Source organism: Chiloscyllium punctatum, chromosome 42, assembly GCF_047496795.1.
Source record: "Chiloscyllium punctatum isolate Juve2018m chromosome 42, sChiPun1.3, whole genome shotgun sequence".
NCBI classification, from domain to species: domain Eukaryota; kingdom Metazoa; phylum Chordata; class Chondrichthyes; order Orectolobiformes; family Hemiscylliidae; genus Chiloscyllium; species Chiloscyllium punctatum.
In genome coordinates, this window is record NC_092780.1 from 52595904 (window position 1) to 52611777 (window position 15874).

Here is a 15874-nt window from a genome sequence, read left to right on the forward strand (position 1 = left end):
TTCAAGAAAGGAAATAGGGAAATCCCCGGCAATTACAGACCAGTCAGTCTCACATCTGTCGTCTGCAAGGTGTTCGAAAGGATTCTGAAGGATAGGATTTATGACCATCTGGAAAAGCATGGCTTGATTAAATGCAGCCAGCCGGCTTTGTGAGGGGCAGGTCATGCCTCACAAATCTTGAGTATTTTTGGGGATGTGACTAGAAAAGTTGATGAGGGTCGAGCTGTGGATATGGTGTATATGGACTTCCGCAAGGCATTTGATAAGGTTCCCCATGGTAGGCTCGTTCAGAAGGTCAGGAGGAATGGGATTCAGGGAAATTTAGCTGTCTGGGTACAGAATTGGCTGGTCGACAGAAGACAGCGAGTGGTAGTGGAAGGAAAATATTCTGCCTGGAAGTCAGTGGTGAGTGGTATTCAACAGGGCTCTGTCCTTGGGACTCTACTGTTTGTAATTTTTATTAATGACTTGGATGAGGAGATTGAAGGATGGGTTAGTAAGTTTGCAGATGACACAAACGTTGGAGGTGTCGTTGACAGTATAGAGGGCTGTTGTAGGCTGCAGCGGGACATTGACAGGATGCAGAGATGGGCTGAGAGGTGGGAGATGGAGTTCAACCTGGATAAATGCGAGGTGATGCATTTTGGAAGGTCGAAATTGAAAGTTGAGTACAGGATTAAAGACAGGATTCTTTGCAGTGTGGAGGAACAGTGGGATCTTGGGGTGCAGGTACATAGATCCCTTAAAATGGCCACCCAAGTGGACAGGGTTGTTAAGAAAGCATATGGTGTTTTGGCTTTCATTAACAGGGGGATTGAGTTTAAGAGCCGTGAGATCTTGTTGCAGCTCTATAAAACTTTGGTTAGACCGCACTTGGAATACTGCGTCCAGTTCTGGTCGCCCTATTATAGGGGAGATGTGGATGCTTTGGAGAGGGTTCAGAGGTGGTTTACCAGGATGCTGCCTGGAATAGAGGACTTATCTTATGAAGAGAGGTTGACTGAGCTCAGACCTTTTTTCATTGGAAAAAAGGAAGAGAGGGGACCTAATTGAGGTGTACAAGATAATGAGAGGCATAGATAGAGTCGATAGCCAGAGACGTTTTCCCAGGGCAGAAATTGTTAACACGAGGGGTCATAGTTTTAAGCTGTTTGGCGGAAAGTATAGAGGGAATGTCAGAAGCAGGTTCTTTACGCAGAGAGTTGAAAGAGCATGGAATGCATCGCCAGCAGTTGTGGAAGCAAGGTCATTGGGGATATTTAAGAGACTGCTGGACATGCATATGGTCACAGACATTTGAGAATTCGTACATTAGGTTTACCTTACATGGGGATCAATGGTCGGCACAACATCGTGGGCTGAAGGGCCTGTTCTGTGCTGTACTGTTCCATGTTCTATTTAACGTCTCTTCTTCCTCAGGCAGCAGAGGAAATTTGGCATGATGGTGAATACCCTTGCCAATTTTTATAGGTGTGCTAGCAAGAGCATTTTGACTGGGTATATCACTATGGTAACTGTACCATTCCTGATTGGAGATGGTTACATAGAGTGGTGAACCCGGCCCAGACAATCACAAAGGCCAACCTCCCATCTATACAATCCATCTACCAGGCCCGCTGTCAAGGAAAGGCCGCCAGCATTCTCAAAGATCCATCCCACCCTGGCAATGTTTTTCTACAACCTCTACCATCGGGGAGAAGGTACAGAATCCTGAACACACGCACCAGCCGGTTTCGTAACAGTTTCTATCCTACTTCGATCAAATACTGAATGAACTCACAAACTCTTAACATTCAGCTGTACCTGTGTTTTTGTTTTTGCTGCTGTTTATCTATTATTTACTCATCTATGCTACTTAACTCTGTGATCTGCCTGTATTGCTCGTAAATCAAAGCTTTTCACTGTGCCTCAGTACATGGGACAATAAATTCAATTCAATTCTCTCAGACTCACACATGACAAGAATGTTGAGACAATAAAGTAACTGGCTGTCACTGACTGGATAGCTTCAGTACGTTGTGAGGTAATTACAGCAGCTACATAATTTCACCTTATTCCTTTTTGCACGCTGTTGTATAGCTCTAGATTATACACTGGATTAAAAACACTGGGCTGTTCTTTTCCACACAGCCCACAGTTTGATTGGCTTCTGTGAATTCTAACTCTGGGACACTGTTTCAACCCTGAATTTCTTGAGAGCAGAAATCTCCTCCACTGTCAGTTTGACTGTCCAAGAACCTGGGAATCCTCCTTGATGTGTACCCCATGAGTAATTTGCCCAGCTCACATTATTTAAGACATTATGTTTCCTTATCCACAGCCATCACGATCCTCACTAACACGACCATAACTACTGTTAATAATAAGACATGTTTATAATAACAGAAGTAGCGATAATGCGAAAACGAGAATAATAACTTGAGTCAACATTTCCAATGAATGGGATATTTGATTCCGTACTGAGTTTAATTATTTTTTCCCTGAGTAGGTTTGAAGAATAGACAATCGATGTGATTGAGCTGAAGTTGGGACGGTCAGTGTTGTTGACATTGGGTTGTACCTCCAGCTGTCATCTTTCAGAATTTCTATTTGACAGTTTTCCCCTGATCTGCTGAAGAAACCGAAACTGTCGGTTTGCACCTTTTTATAAAGAATTTAACAATTGACGTCACCAAATATTTTACTGAACTTTTTAATTGCTCTCTGAACTTGGCCTGAGTCACCACGTAAATAAATGTGTTTGTGCAGCAGCTAAGGTTCCGCAGCATATAGGCAACATTTTCAAAGATATAGAAGGAATACTCATCTAGGTTAGAAGAGACATTAAAAATATATAAAATATACACTAACCAAAGAAGTATAAAACTGCCCGAAATGCTGAAGAGTAAAATCACAGACTTTCTTCTGTGTCCCATCTCTGGGTCACTGTGGTCCGGGGCCTTGTTTTGACACTTTAGGCCCTTTCGGATTCGACTGACCTTGAAAATGTGTTTGACTGTCAGAATGTTGAGGAACAGAATTAACCCGAATGGTATCAATGGGGTTAAAACCTTTTCAAACCTCCGAAATCCAATCCATCTCGGGTCAGTAAAATAACTTCGCTTATTAGAGCAGAAAAGCGGTACATTATCAATTATCACTTTAGGTTTAAATCTGAAGTAGATGGGAATATTTTTTAAACAAAGCAGAGTGCCTGTTGTTGCGAGAACCACGGCTGCAGTTTTCTTGGTACAATATCTCGTTTTCAACTTCTGGTAACAAATGGCTACAAATCGGTCAAAGGTGAAAGAGACAGTGAACCAGACAGAACAGTCGATAGCTGCACGGAGCAAGACATAACGAACACTGCATACAGGAGTGATACTCAGGAAATTTAATGGGAAATAATAGTCATTGATTCGATGAAGTATGACATTAGTGATTATTGCCAATAGATCCGCTGCTGCCATGGCAACCAGGTACAAAGTGATGCATGGAGAAAGGCCACACTTTCCCTGCGATAAAACCACGATTGCCAACACATTAACTGTACAAAAAGAAGCAGAACACACCGCAACTGAGATGTGATATCACTGACAGTTTCCCGATTAAAGCCAAGCCTACAAGGGCGAGATTTAAAACAAAATGCATGAGGACCCGGCTACGGTTAAGTCATAGATTATTTTGTTAAATATTTCAATAAAATTATAATTATGTCTGTTCTTGATTTCATTAGCCTCATAGAACATAGAACATAGAACATAGAAGAATACAGTGCAGTACAGGCCCTTCGGCCCTCGATGTTGCGCCGATCAAAGCCCACCTAACCAACACTAACCCACTATCCTCCATATACCTATCCAATGCCCGTTTAAATACCCAAAAAGAGGGAGAGTCCACCACTGCTACTGGCAGGGCATTCCATGAACTTACGACTCGCTGAGTGAAGAACCTACCCCTAACATCAGTCCTATATCTACCCCCCCTTAATTTAAAGCTATGCCCCCTTGTAATAGCTGACTCCATACGTGGAAAAAGGTTCTCACTGTCAACCCTATCTAACCCCCTAATCATCTTGTACACCTCTATCAAATCACCCCTAAACCTTCTTTTCTCCAAAGAAAACAACCCCAAGTGCCTCAGCCTTTCCTCATAGGATCTTCCTACCATACCAGGCAACATCCTGGTAAACTTCCTCTGCACCCGTTCCAGTGCCTCCACATCCTTCCTATAGTATGGCGACCAAAACTGCACACAATATTCCAGATGCGGCCGCACCAGAGTCTTATACAACTGCAGCATGACCTCAGGACTCCGGAACTCAATTCCTCTACCAATAAAAGCCAGTACGCCATATGCCTTCTTCACTGCACTATTTACCTGGGTGGCAACTTTCAGAGATCTGTGTACATGGACACCAAGATCCCTCTGCTCTTCCACACTACCAAGTAGTCTACCATTAGCCCAGTAATCCATCTTTTTATTACTCTTACCAAAGTGAATCACTTCACACTTAGCTACATTGAACTCCATTTGCCACCTTTCTGCCCAGCTCTGCAGCTTCTCTATATCCCGCTGTAACCTGCCATATCCTTCCTCACTGTCTACAACTCCTCCGACTTTCGTATCATCCGCAAACTTGCTCAGCCAACCTTCTAACCATTCCTCCAGGTCATTTATAAAAATGACAAACAGCAATGGTCCCAAAACAGATCCTTGCGGAACACCGCTAGTGACGGCACTCCAAGATGAACCTTTGCCATCAACTACTACCCTCTGTCTTCTTCCAGCCAGCCAATTCCTAAACCAAACCTCCAACTCACCCTCAATGCCATATCTCTGTATTTTCTGCAGTAGCCTACCATGGGGGACCTTATCAAACGCCTTACTAAAATCCATATGTACCACATCTACCGCTTTCCCCTCATCTACCTCCTTAGTCACCTTCTCAAAGAATTCAATAAGGTTTGTGAGGCACGACCTGCCCTTCAGAAAACCATGCTGACTATCCTTGATCACATTATTCTTATCCAGATCTGCATAAATCCTATCCCTTACAATTCTCTCTAAGACTTTGCCCACAACAGAAGTGAGACTCACCGGCCTATAGTTACTAGGGTTATCCCTACTCCCCTTCTTGAACAAGGGAACCACGTTTGCTAGCCTCCAGTCCTCTGGCACTACTCCTGTCGACAAAGAGGACACAAAAATTAAGGCCAATGGCTCTGCAATCTCCTCCCTTGCTTCCCAGAGAATCCTAGGATAAATGCCATCAGGCCCAGGGGACTTATCTATTTTCACCCTTGCCAGAATTTCCAACACCTCTTCTCTACATATCTCAAAGCCATCCATTCTACTTATTTGTGCCTCAGTATTCATATCGACAACAATGTCCTGTTCCTGAGTGAATACTGACGAAAAGTATTCATTCAGCGCCTCCCCAATCTCTTCAGCCTCCACACGCAACTTCCCATTACTATCCTTGATTGGACCTATTCCTTCGCTAGTCATTCTTTTATTCCTAAAATACCTATAGAAAGCCTTAGTGTTTTCCCTAATCCTACCAACTAAGGACCTTTCATGTCCCCTCCTTGCTGCTCTTAGCTCTCTCTTCAGGTCCTTCCGGGCTACCTTATAACTCTCAATCGCCCCTATTGAACCTTCACGCCTCATCTTTACAAAGGCCGCCCTCTTCCATTTAACAAGGGATTCCAACTCCTTATTAAACCACGGCTCCCTCACACGACCCTTTCCTCCCTGCCTGATAGGTACGTACTTATCAAGGACACTCAATAGTTGCTCCTTGAACAAGTTCCACATATCAATTACGCTCTTGCCTTGGAATCTACTTTTCCAATCCACACATCCTAAGTCATGCCTCAACGCATCATAATTTCCCTGCCCCCAGCTATAACTCTTGCCCTGTAGTACACACTTATCCCTCTCCATCACTAGACTAAAAATCACCGAATTGTGGTCACTGTCCCCAAAGTGCTCACCTACCTCTAGTTCTAATACCTGGCCTGGTTCGTTACCCAGAACCAAATCCAGTATGGCCTCACCTCTTGTTGGCTTATCTACATATTGCGTCAGGAAACTCTCCTGCACACATTGCACAAACACTGACCCATCTAACGAACTTGAGCTATAGCTTTCCCAATCAATATCAGGAAAGTTAAAGTCTCCCATAACAATCACCCTATTACTGTCACTCTTCTCCTGAATCATCTTCGCAATCCTTTTTTCAACGATTCTAGGACTATTAGGAGGCCTGTAAAAGACTCCTAACAGGGTGACCTCACCTCTCCTATTCCTAACCTCAACCCAAACTACCTCAGATGGCAAATCTTCGTCCATCTTCCTTTCCACCGCTGTAATACTATCTTTGACAAGCAAAGCCACACCCCCCCCTCTTTTACCCCCACCTCTGACCCTACTAAAACATTTAAACCCTGGAACCTGCAACAGACAATCCTGTCCCTGATCTAGCCATGTCTCCGTAATAGCCACAACATCGAAGTCCCAGGTACCAACCCACGCTGCGAGTTCACCTACCTTATTTCGTATACTTCTGGCATTAAAGTATACACACTTCAAGCCATGGTTAAATAAGACAAATGTGTGTTCTGCTTCAAGCCGAATGATTGAACCACATTTGGAACAGAGCGCCTTACACTTACATTCAGATAAATAAGAGTTCGGCTCAGGGCTGTCTCCGGAGTATATTTTGAGAGGTTTGCGATGGTGGGGTTATGGGAATTGGTCTGGTCGCATATTCAAATTATATCGGAGAGATTGCAGAAATTAGGACATTATTGTTAGACGTGTTTCCGTTCAGCGCATATGAGAGACATTAGTCATGAACCAACAGAGACAATATAAATAACAAAGTGTTTAGAAATGGAATGTGGGGTAACATAATGACGACATTGTGGGCGCCCAGTTTGAATTTCACTAATAAAAGATGGTCTCTCAGAAATCCACGAATGAATTCAAATAAATCCTTAACTCAAAGAGTTGTGAGAAAATGGAGTGTCTGCCATGTGCAGTAAACGAGATGAATAATTGTATAAAGGAAGCGAAATCTCTCAAACTCTGGAAAACTGGTATACTAAATGTTTACTACATAATATTTAAATCATTATATATGCTTGCTCATGACCCCAAACTGGCAGCTTCCTGGGGAGGGGAATAGCTCAGGCAGCAGCAGTGAGTACAACAATAACACGACTTGGAAGAAATGTCCATTTCGGCCCTGCTCTGAAAAGCATCCTGGACCGAACGGTCCTTCAGAAACCCAGAGGGTCAGTGCAGTCAGGTTTGTATTCCCGTTCGGGCCTGAACTCGGTAAAATGATAATATACTCAACGGGGCCAATAAGAATGGGTTCACACAGGGACCATTGATTTAACCGTGCATGACTTCCCAAAAAAGTATAAAATGTTATAACAGAGAACAGAATTGAAATCCAGGCAGTTGAGCCAACAGATTAATTCACACAAGTCATTCACGATGACTGTAATTATATTCCTGACTACCTTTATAGAGATGGCACAACAAGCTCCACATGAAGAGACAGATGACACTCGAGAATGTCGAGCTATTTCCACGGTCACGGAAGCAGCTCGAGCTGTTGAGTAATTCCACACAGAACAGTAATTACCTCATGCACATCATTCTGCAATCTCATGGTTTAAAGACACTTACCAGGTACCCCAATGACCGCCAGCATCAGGTAACATATTTTTCTGACTAACTGAATTGGTCGATGCATTTTCGTTTTGAATTATTCTGTCCCTTCGTGCTGATGGGCAAATCACTGAATTACCTTCATTTCCAGAGCATGTATCTTATGCCCTAAAAGTTATCCACTGGGACACTGAGGTTTCAACATTGCTCAACCTGTTTTCGCCTCATTTGAGCAAACAGCTTGCAATTGTTGCCTTAATTCCCTGTTGATGGGACAGGTTTAGCGATGAGGTGGTACAACGCAATGTTCTCATGAGGTTTATCGAATCGCTGCAAGGACAACTTCATTAGTACCAGCCCCCTTCCTCGTCCCCATTGACCTGTGGGACATTGTTACCTCTATCTGTCAATGAATTGGCTTCTGATTGAATCCGGACTCAGAATGTTATCAGCCCCTTCATTTCATATGATGCCATGAGGTGACTTTACAATGTTATTATCACTAGATTATTGCTCAAAAGAACCAGTTTATATTTTCATGGGAATCTGCATTTAAATACAAGGATGGCATCAACGTGGGGTTTGAAATTATATTTTTAGTTAAATATTGATTAAGGTTCTAATACTGAACAGGAAACAAGTTCTGAATGTCAGAAAAGCCCATCTTCTTCATTACTGTCCAAAGGCAATAGTCACATGGCACCAGATTATAATCCAACAGATTTATTCCAAATCACAACAGGAAGCACTTCAACTGATGTAGGAGCAGCGCTCCCAAAGCAGGAGATTCTGAATAAATCTGTTCGACTAGAACCTGGGGTCATCTGACTTTCCCCACAGCAGTCCAACATCAGCATCTCCACATCATTATTGTCCATTAGGGAAGGAAATGTGCTGTGTCATCTTGGTCTACGGCTATACGTGACTCCAGTCCCATAACTGAGGCACAGATAGGCGGTTTTGTGGGGGCGAAATACTCCTGAAACAAGAGGTCTCAAAGTACATGAACGTATTTTGGTCATGAAAGATGGGGACAATCTCGAGAAAACTCTTCATCTCACCAACAAGCAAACCCTTCACCTTTGTGGGTGGCACGGAGGCTCAGTGGTTCGCACTAGTGTCTCACAGCGCTCGGGGACCCAGGACCGATTCCAGCCTCGGGTGACTGTTTCTGTGGAGTTTGCACAATGTGCGGGTGTCTGGCTGGGTTTATTCACACAATCTAAAGACATGCAGGTTCGGTGAATTGGCCATGCTGAATTGCCTGTAGTATTCAGGGATGTGTAGGTTCGGTGAATTGGCAATACTGAAATGCCTGTAGTATTCAGGGATGTGTAGGTTCGGTGAATTGGCAATACTGAAATGCCTGTAGTATTCAGGGATGTGCAGGGGTTCGGTGAGTTGGCCATGCTGAATTGCCTGTAGTATTCAAGGATGTGCAGGTTTGGTGAATTGGCCATGCTGAATTGCCTGTAGTATTCAGGGATGTGCAGGTTTGGTGAAGTGGCCATGCTGAATTGTCTGTAGTATTCAAGGATGTGCAGGTTTGGTGAATTGGCCATGCTGAATTGCCTGTAGTATTCAGAGACGTGCAGGTTTGGTGAATTGGCCATGCTGAATTGCCTGTAGTATTCAGGGATGTGCAGGTTCGGTGAATTGGCCATACTGAATTGCCTGTAGTATTCAAGGATGTGCAGGTTTGGTGAAGTGGCCATACTGAATTGCATGTAGTATTCAGAGATGTGCAGGTTCATTGAATTGGCCATGCTGAATTGCCTGTAGTATTCAGGGATGTGTAGGTTCGGTGAATTGGCCATGCTGAATTGCCTGTAGTATTCAGGGATGTGCAGGTTTGGTGAATTGGCCATGCTGAATTGCCTGTAGTATTCAGGGATGTGCAGGTTCGGTGAAGTGGCCATGCTGAATTGTTTGTAGTATTCAAGGATGTGCAGGTTCGGTGAATTGGCCATGCTGAATTGCCTGTAGTATTCAGGGATGTGCAGGTTTGGTGAAGTGGCCATGCTGAATTGTCTGTAGTATTCAGGGATGTGCAGGTTCGGTGAATTGGCCATGCTGAATTGCCTGTAGTATTCAGGGATGTGTAGGTTCAGTGAATTGGCAATACTGAAATGCCTGTAGTATTCAGGGATGTGCAGGGGTTTGGTGAGTTGGCCATGCTGAATTGTCTGTAGTATTCAAGGATGTGCAGGTTCGGTTAGTTGGCCATGCTGAATTGCCTGTAGTATTCAGGGATGTGCAGGTTTGGTGAAGTGGCCATGCTGAATTGCCTGTAGTATTCAGGGATGTGTAGGTTCGGTGAATTGGCCATGCTGAATTGCCTGTAGTATTCAAGGATGTGCAGGTTCGGTTAGTTGGCCATACTGAATTGCCTGTAGTATTCAAGGATGTGCAGGTTCGGTGAATTGGCCAAGCTGAATTGCCTGTAGTATTCAGGGACGTGCAGGTTTGGTGAATTGGCCATGCTGAATTGCCTGTAGTATTCAAGGATGTGCAGGTTCGGTGAATTGGCCAAGCTGAATTGCCTGTAGTATTCAAGGATGTGCAGGTTCGGTGAATTGGCAATGCTGAATTGCCTGTAGTATTCAGGGACGTGCAGGTTTGGTGAATTGGCCATGCTGAATTGCCTGTAGTATTCAGGGATGTGCAGGTTTGGTGAAGTGGCCATGCTGAATTGCCTGTAGTATTCAGGGATGTGCTGGGGTTCGGTGAGTTGGCCATGCTGAATTGTCTGTAGTGTTCAAGGATGTGCAGGTTCGGTGAATTGGCCATGCTGAATTGTCTGTAGTATTCAGGGATGTGCAGGTTCGGTGAATTGGCCATGCTGAATTGCCTGTAATATTCAGGGATGTGCAGATTTGGTGAATTGGCCATGCTGAATTGCCTGTAGTATTCAGGGATGTGTAGGTTTGGTGAATTGGCCATGCTGAATTGTCTGTAGTATTCAGGCTTGTGCAGGTTCGGTGAATTGGCAATGCTGAATTGCCTGTAGCATTCAGGGATGTGTAGGTTCGGTGAATTGGCCATGCTGAATTGTCTGTAGTATTCAGGGATGTGTAGGTTTGGTGAATTGGCCATGCTGAATTGTCTGTAGTATTCAGGCTTGTGCAGGTTCGGTGAATTGGCAATGCTGAATTGCCTGTAGTATTCAAGGATGTGCAGGTTCGGTGAATTGGCCAAGCTGAATTGCCTGTAGTATTCAGGGACGTGCAGGTTTGGTGAATTGGCCATGCTGAATTGCCTGTAGTATTCAGGGATGTGCAGGGGTTCGGTGAGTTGGCCATGCTGAATTGTCTGTAGTATTCAAGGATGTGCAGGTTCGGTTAGTTGGCCATGCTGAATTGCCTGTAGTATTCAGGGATGTGCAGGTTTGGTGAAGTGGCCATGCTGAATTGTCTGTAGTATTCAAGGATGTGCAGGTTCGGTGAATTAGCCAAGCTGAATTGCCTGTAGTATTCAGGGATGTGCAGGTTCGGTGAATTGGCCATACTGAATTGCCTGTAGTATTCAGGGATGTGTAGGTTCAGTGAATTGGCCATGCTGAATTGCCTGTAGTATTCATGGATGTGCAGGTTTGGTGAATTGGCCATGCTGAATTGCCTGTAGTATTCAGGGATGTGTAGGTTCGGTGAATTGGCCATGCTGAATTGCCTGTAGTATTCAGGGATGTGTAGGTTCGGTGAATTGGCCATGCTGAATTGCCTGTAGTATTCAGGGATGTGTAGGTTCGGTGAATTGGCCATGCTGAATTGCCTGTAGTATTCAGGGATGTGTAGGTTCGGTGAATTGGCCATGCTGAATTGCCTGTAGTATTCAGGGATGTGTAGGTTTGGTGAATTGGCCATACTGAATTGCCTGTAGTATTCAGGGATGTGTAGGTTCGGTGAATTGGCCATGCTGAATTGCCTGTAGTATTCAGGGATGTGTAGGTTCGGTGAATTGGCCATGCTGAATTGCCTGTAGTATTCAGGGATGTGCAGGTTCGGTGATTTGGCCATATGGAATTGTTTGTAGTATTCAGGGATGTGTAGGTTCGGTGAATTGGCCATGCTGAATTGCCTGTAGTATTCAGGGATGTGCAGGTTCAGTGAATTGGCCATGCTGAATTGTCTGTAGTATTCAGGCTTGTGCGGGTTCGGTGAATTGGCCATGCTGAATTGCCTGTAGTATTCAGGGATGTGTAGGTTTGGTGAATTGGCCATGCTGAATTATCTGTAGTATTCAGGGATGTGCAGGTTCGGTGAATTGGCCATGCTGTGTTGCCTGTAGTATTCAGGGATGTGCAGGTTCGGTGAATTGGCAATGCTGAATTGCCTGTAGTATTCAGGGATGTGCAGGTTCGGTGAAGTGGCCATGCTGAATTGCCTGTAGTATTCAGGCTTGTGCAGGTTCGGTGAATTGGCAATGCTGAATTGCCTGTAGTATTCAGGGATGTGCAGGTTCGGTGAAGTGGCCATGCTGAATTGCCTGTAGTATTCAGGGATGTGCAGGTTCGGTGAAGTGGCCATGCTGAATTGTTTGTAGTATTCAGGGATGTGCAGGTTCGGTGAATTGGCCATGCTGAATTGCCTGTAGTATTCAGGGATGTGCAGGTTCGGTGAATTGGCCATGCTGAATTGCCTGTAGTATTCAGGGATGTGTAAGTTCGGTGAATTGGCCATGCTGAATTGCCTGTAGTATTCAGGGATGTGCAGGTTCAGTGAATTGGCCACGCTGAATTGCCTGTAGTATTCAGGGATGTGCAGGTTTGGTGAAGTGGCCATGCTGAATTGTCTGTAGTATTCAAGGATGTGCAGGTTCGGTGAATTGGCCACGCTGAATTGCCTGTAGTATTCAGGGATGTGCAGGTTTGGTGAAGTGGCCATGCTGAATTGTCTGTAGTATTCAAGGATGTGCAGGTTTGGTGCATGGGTCAGGGGTAAATCTAGAGTAGTGGGGGAGGGGAATGCATCCGGCTGGGTAACTCTTGGCAGGGCCGGTGTGGACTTGTTTGGAGAAATGGTCAGTTTCCACCTTGTAGGGATTCAATCATATATTCAGGGAGGAGTATTTACTTCATACCTAACCTCAGTGAGAAGGTAAACAACATTGTGTGTATTGATGAAAATGCAATGAATTTGATGTCCCTCTTCCTGTCGTCACACTCTGCTGAAACGACATGGTTTCACAAGGAAAGGTCTTGAGCACTCATCTCTTTCAGAAAGATTTAAACGTGTTTGTGAAGAGCCTAAATGTCTTCTTTGCAGAAAGCTGTATACACTCAAATTCAGAAATGTGTGATGGAGAAAAGGGAATACCTGCAGAATTGGGAAGAATGAACTGAGTGATCTTCAAGGCGGGCAGAAGGTAAAAGTTGCTGGATGAGAGTTTAGAGAATACACAGCAAGTTATTGCCATTGAAGCATTCAAAAACTGTGTCGCTTTGTGAACACTGTACATCAATACAAAAGATCACACTGAAGAATTTGCAACCACCTCGATCTGGACCAGCATAGTGACTTGTTCACTTCTACATTCTGCTGAGGTCACCAGGATTGTATCTCCCTGTGTTCAGTCAATTCGATTCACTGAAGGAGAAATTAGGAAACGCCAGTTGGCATATAATCTTCCAAATGCTATACGCAGTAATAACATTTCGACAATGGGACTAAAGATATGTGCTCCATTTCCAGCTGCATCTCGAACCAAACATCCAGAACAGTTAAAAAATGTGGTGCTGGAAAAACACAGCAGGCCAGGCACCATCCGAGGAGCAGGAGAAACGACGTTTCGGGTATAAGACCTTCTTCAGGATGATGCTGCCTGGCCTGCTGTGTTTTTCCAGCACCACATTTTTCAAACTCTGGTACTCCAGCATCTGCAGGCCTCACTTTATCCAGCACAGTTAGACCAGACACTTCTGCGGAAGGGTGACAAATAATCTGGCTTTGTCCTATCACCACGAAGTGAATAATATCCAGCTCCACGAATTGTTGCCCTATTGGTTATTCACTGAACTGATCCACAACTGATGGTCCTGTCATCAGCCGTGCTAGCAAGGAGTGTCTACTCAACTCGAACCTCTTCAATGACGGTGAGAGTGGGTTCAGACACATACATTTTGCTCCTGACCTTTTTAAGTGCCCTGTACCTACATGGACAAAAGAGATGAACTGCAGAGGTGAGGAGAGAGTGACTGCTCTTTACATTGAATGAAATTTGCCTGAGTTTTGCATCAAGGCATCCTGACAGTTGTGGATGAACAGGTTAGAGAGTAAAATCAGGCAAGTGGCTGAAGCCGTGCTTGGCAGAGGAAGATGCTTGTGGTTGTTCAAGGTGGTCATCTGAACTCCCAAGTCATCTCTGCAGGAGCTCCTCAGAAGCTGTATTGCAAAGATGAGAACAAACAGTCTTACCGCAAATTCAACCCAAACTCTGAGTCAGATATGTAGACGACACCTTTGTAATCATTAAAAACACAGAAATAGAGAACACACACCAGATCATCAATGCCACACTCACAGGAATCCGATTCACTAGAGAGAAAGAAAAGAGCGACCAACTCCCATTCCTAGACGTGATGGTACAGAGAACACCGAACGGAGAATTCACCACAAAGGTTTACAGGAAAGCCACACACACAGACCAAGTCCTGAACTACGAAAGCAACCACCCCAACACACACAAAAGAAGTTGCATCAAGACACTGTTCAAAAGGGCCACAACACATTGCAGTACACCAGAACTGCAAAAAGAGGAAGAAGAACACCTAAACAATGTATTCGCCAAAAATGGGTACCCCCACAATTTCATCAACAGATGCCTAAGGGAAAGACAACAGAACGAGGACATGCCACAACCCAAAGGACTAGCCACACTACCATACATCAAGAGCATTTCTGAACTGACAGCCAGACTACTGCGACCACTAGGACTCATAACAGCACACAAACCAACAGCCACTCTCAGACAACAACTCACCAGAACGAAGGACCCGATACCCAGCGTGAGCAAAACCAATGTAGTGTACAAAATCCCATGCAAGGACTGCACAAAACACTACATAGGGTTAACAGGAAGACAGCTAACGATCCGCATCCATGAACATCAACTAGCCACGAAACAACACGACCAGCTATCCTTAGTAGCCACACACGCAGATGACAGGCAACATGAGTTCGACTAGGACAACATTACTATTAGAGGACAAGCCAAACAGAGAACAGTCAGGTAATTCCTAGACTCTGTGGATGAGTGCCATGCCTCTATCAACAAACATATCGACCTGGACACAATATACCGTCCACTGCAGCGGACAGCTGGAGCTGACAACCAGAAGCAGCAGAGACAAACCACTATAATTCCCAGAGGAAAGATTACAGAAGCGCTTCACAGGAGGCTCCCAAGCACTGAGGATGTCACCTAGACAGGGGACGAAATGTCTGCAACACAAATTCCTAGCTCGGCGAACAGAACCACAACAATGAGCACCTGAGCTACAAATCTTCTCCCAAACCTTGAACTCCTACGGGCGAGAGATGCTAAGACAAGCCAGGAAATGGGAATCCTGTGCCAACCGCCTAAGCGCCACATACGAACAACTCTGGTTCCTGCACGAATGCCGAAAGAATCGAATCCTTCCACCACGTGTCAGATACAGACCATCAGTCAACAATCCACAAGCCAGGGACACAGCCAGACAGAACGGACTCAGGATGATCAAGGTAATGCTTACAAATGCACACAACAGACTTCACAAATACAGACAAGAAATTGGACCCGGACCATAATACAGGCCGTCACCATAGGACAGAACAGGACCACACACCGCAAAAAAACGGCACTCAAAGAAAAAATGGCCAAACTAACACACAACAGAGAGGACACCACAACACACACCGGGGTTAGAAACCTCTCCCACAGACAGCTCACAGACACGGAAAGAACAATACTGGCCAAGGGACTCAACTACAACCACAGGGACGCCAAGACAGCAGACTTCTTAGCAGCACTAGAATGCACACTCAGGAACAATGGACTGACAGAAGAGACACAACAAACAGTGAGACAAAGTATCGTACCGCTGATAACAAGGAAAAGACAAACACATAACCTCAACACCAAGGAGAGAGAAGCACTAAAATCACTAAGAAACGATGAGAAAATAATCATACTACCAGCAGACAAAGGCAGAATGACGGTCATCCTG

The 15874-nt window shown here is 44.7% G+C and overlaps 2 protein-coding genes across 2 annotated transcripts in view; one reads left to right on the plus strand and one right to left on the minus strand.

Moving 5' to 3' along the window:
- LOC140465563 (uncharacterized) overlaps positions 1-15874 on the plus strand; it is a 360733-nt gene that overhangs the window by 158432 nt on the left and 186427 nt on the right. The window lies entirely within an intron of this gene.
- On the minus strand, positions 2586-7753 carry LOC140465517 (probable G-protein coupled receptor 139). Its single transcript, XM_072561057.1, has 2 exons — positions 7687-7753; positions 2586-3526 (listed from the first exon to the last, which is right to left on the minus strand). The coding sequence occupies exons 1-2, from the start codon at positions 7751-7753 to the stop codon at positions 2586-2588; spliced, it is 1008 nt and encodes a 335-aa protein (XP_072417158.1).

Bases quoted from the DNA above. Each gene is read 5' to 3' on its own strand.
- LOC140465517 (XM_072561057.1), bottom strand. From the start codon at position 7,753: ATGCATCGACCAATTCAGTTAGTCAGAAAAATATGTTACCTGATGCTG. The intron at 3,527-7,686 runs GTAAGTGTCTTT...CTTTTTGTACAG, and splicing joins GGCGGTCATTGGGGTACCTG to TTAATGTGTTGGCAATCGTG.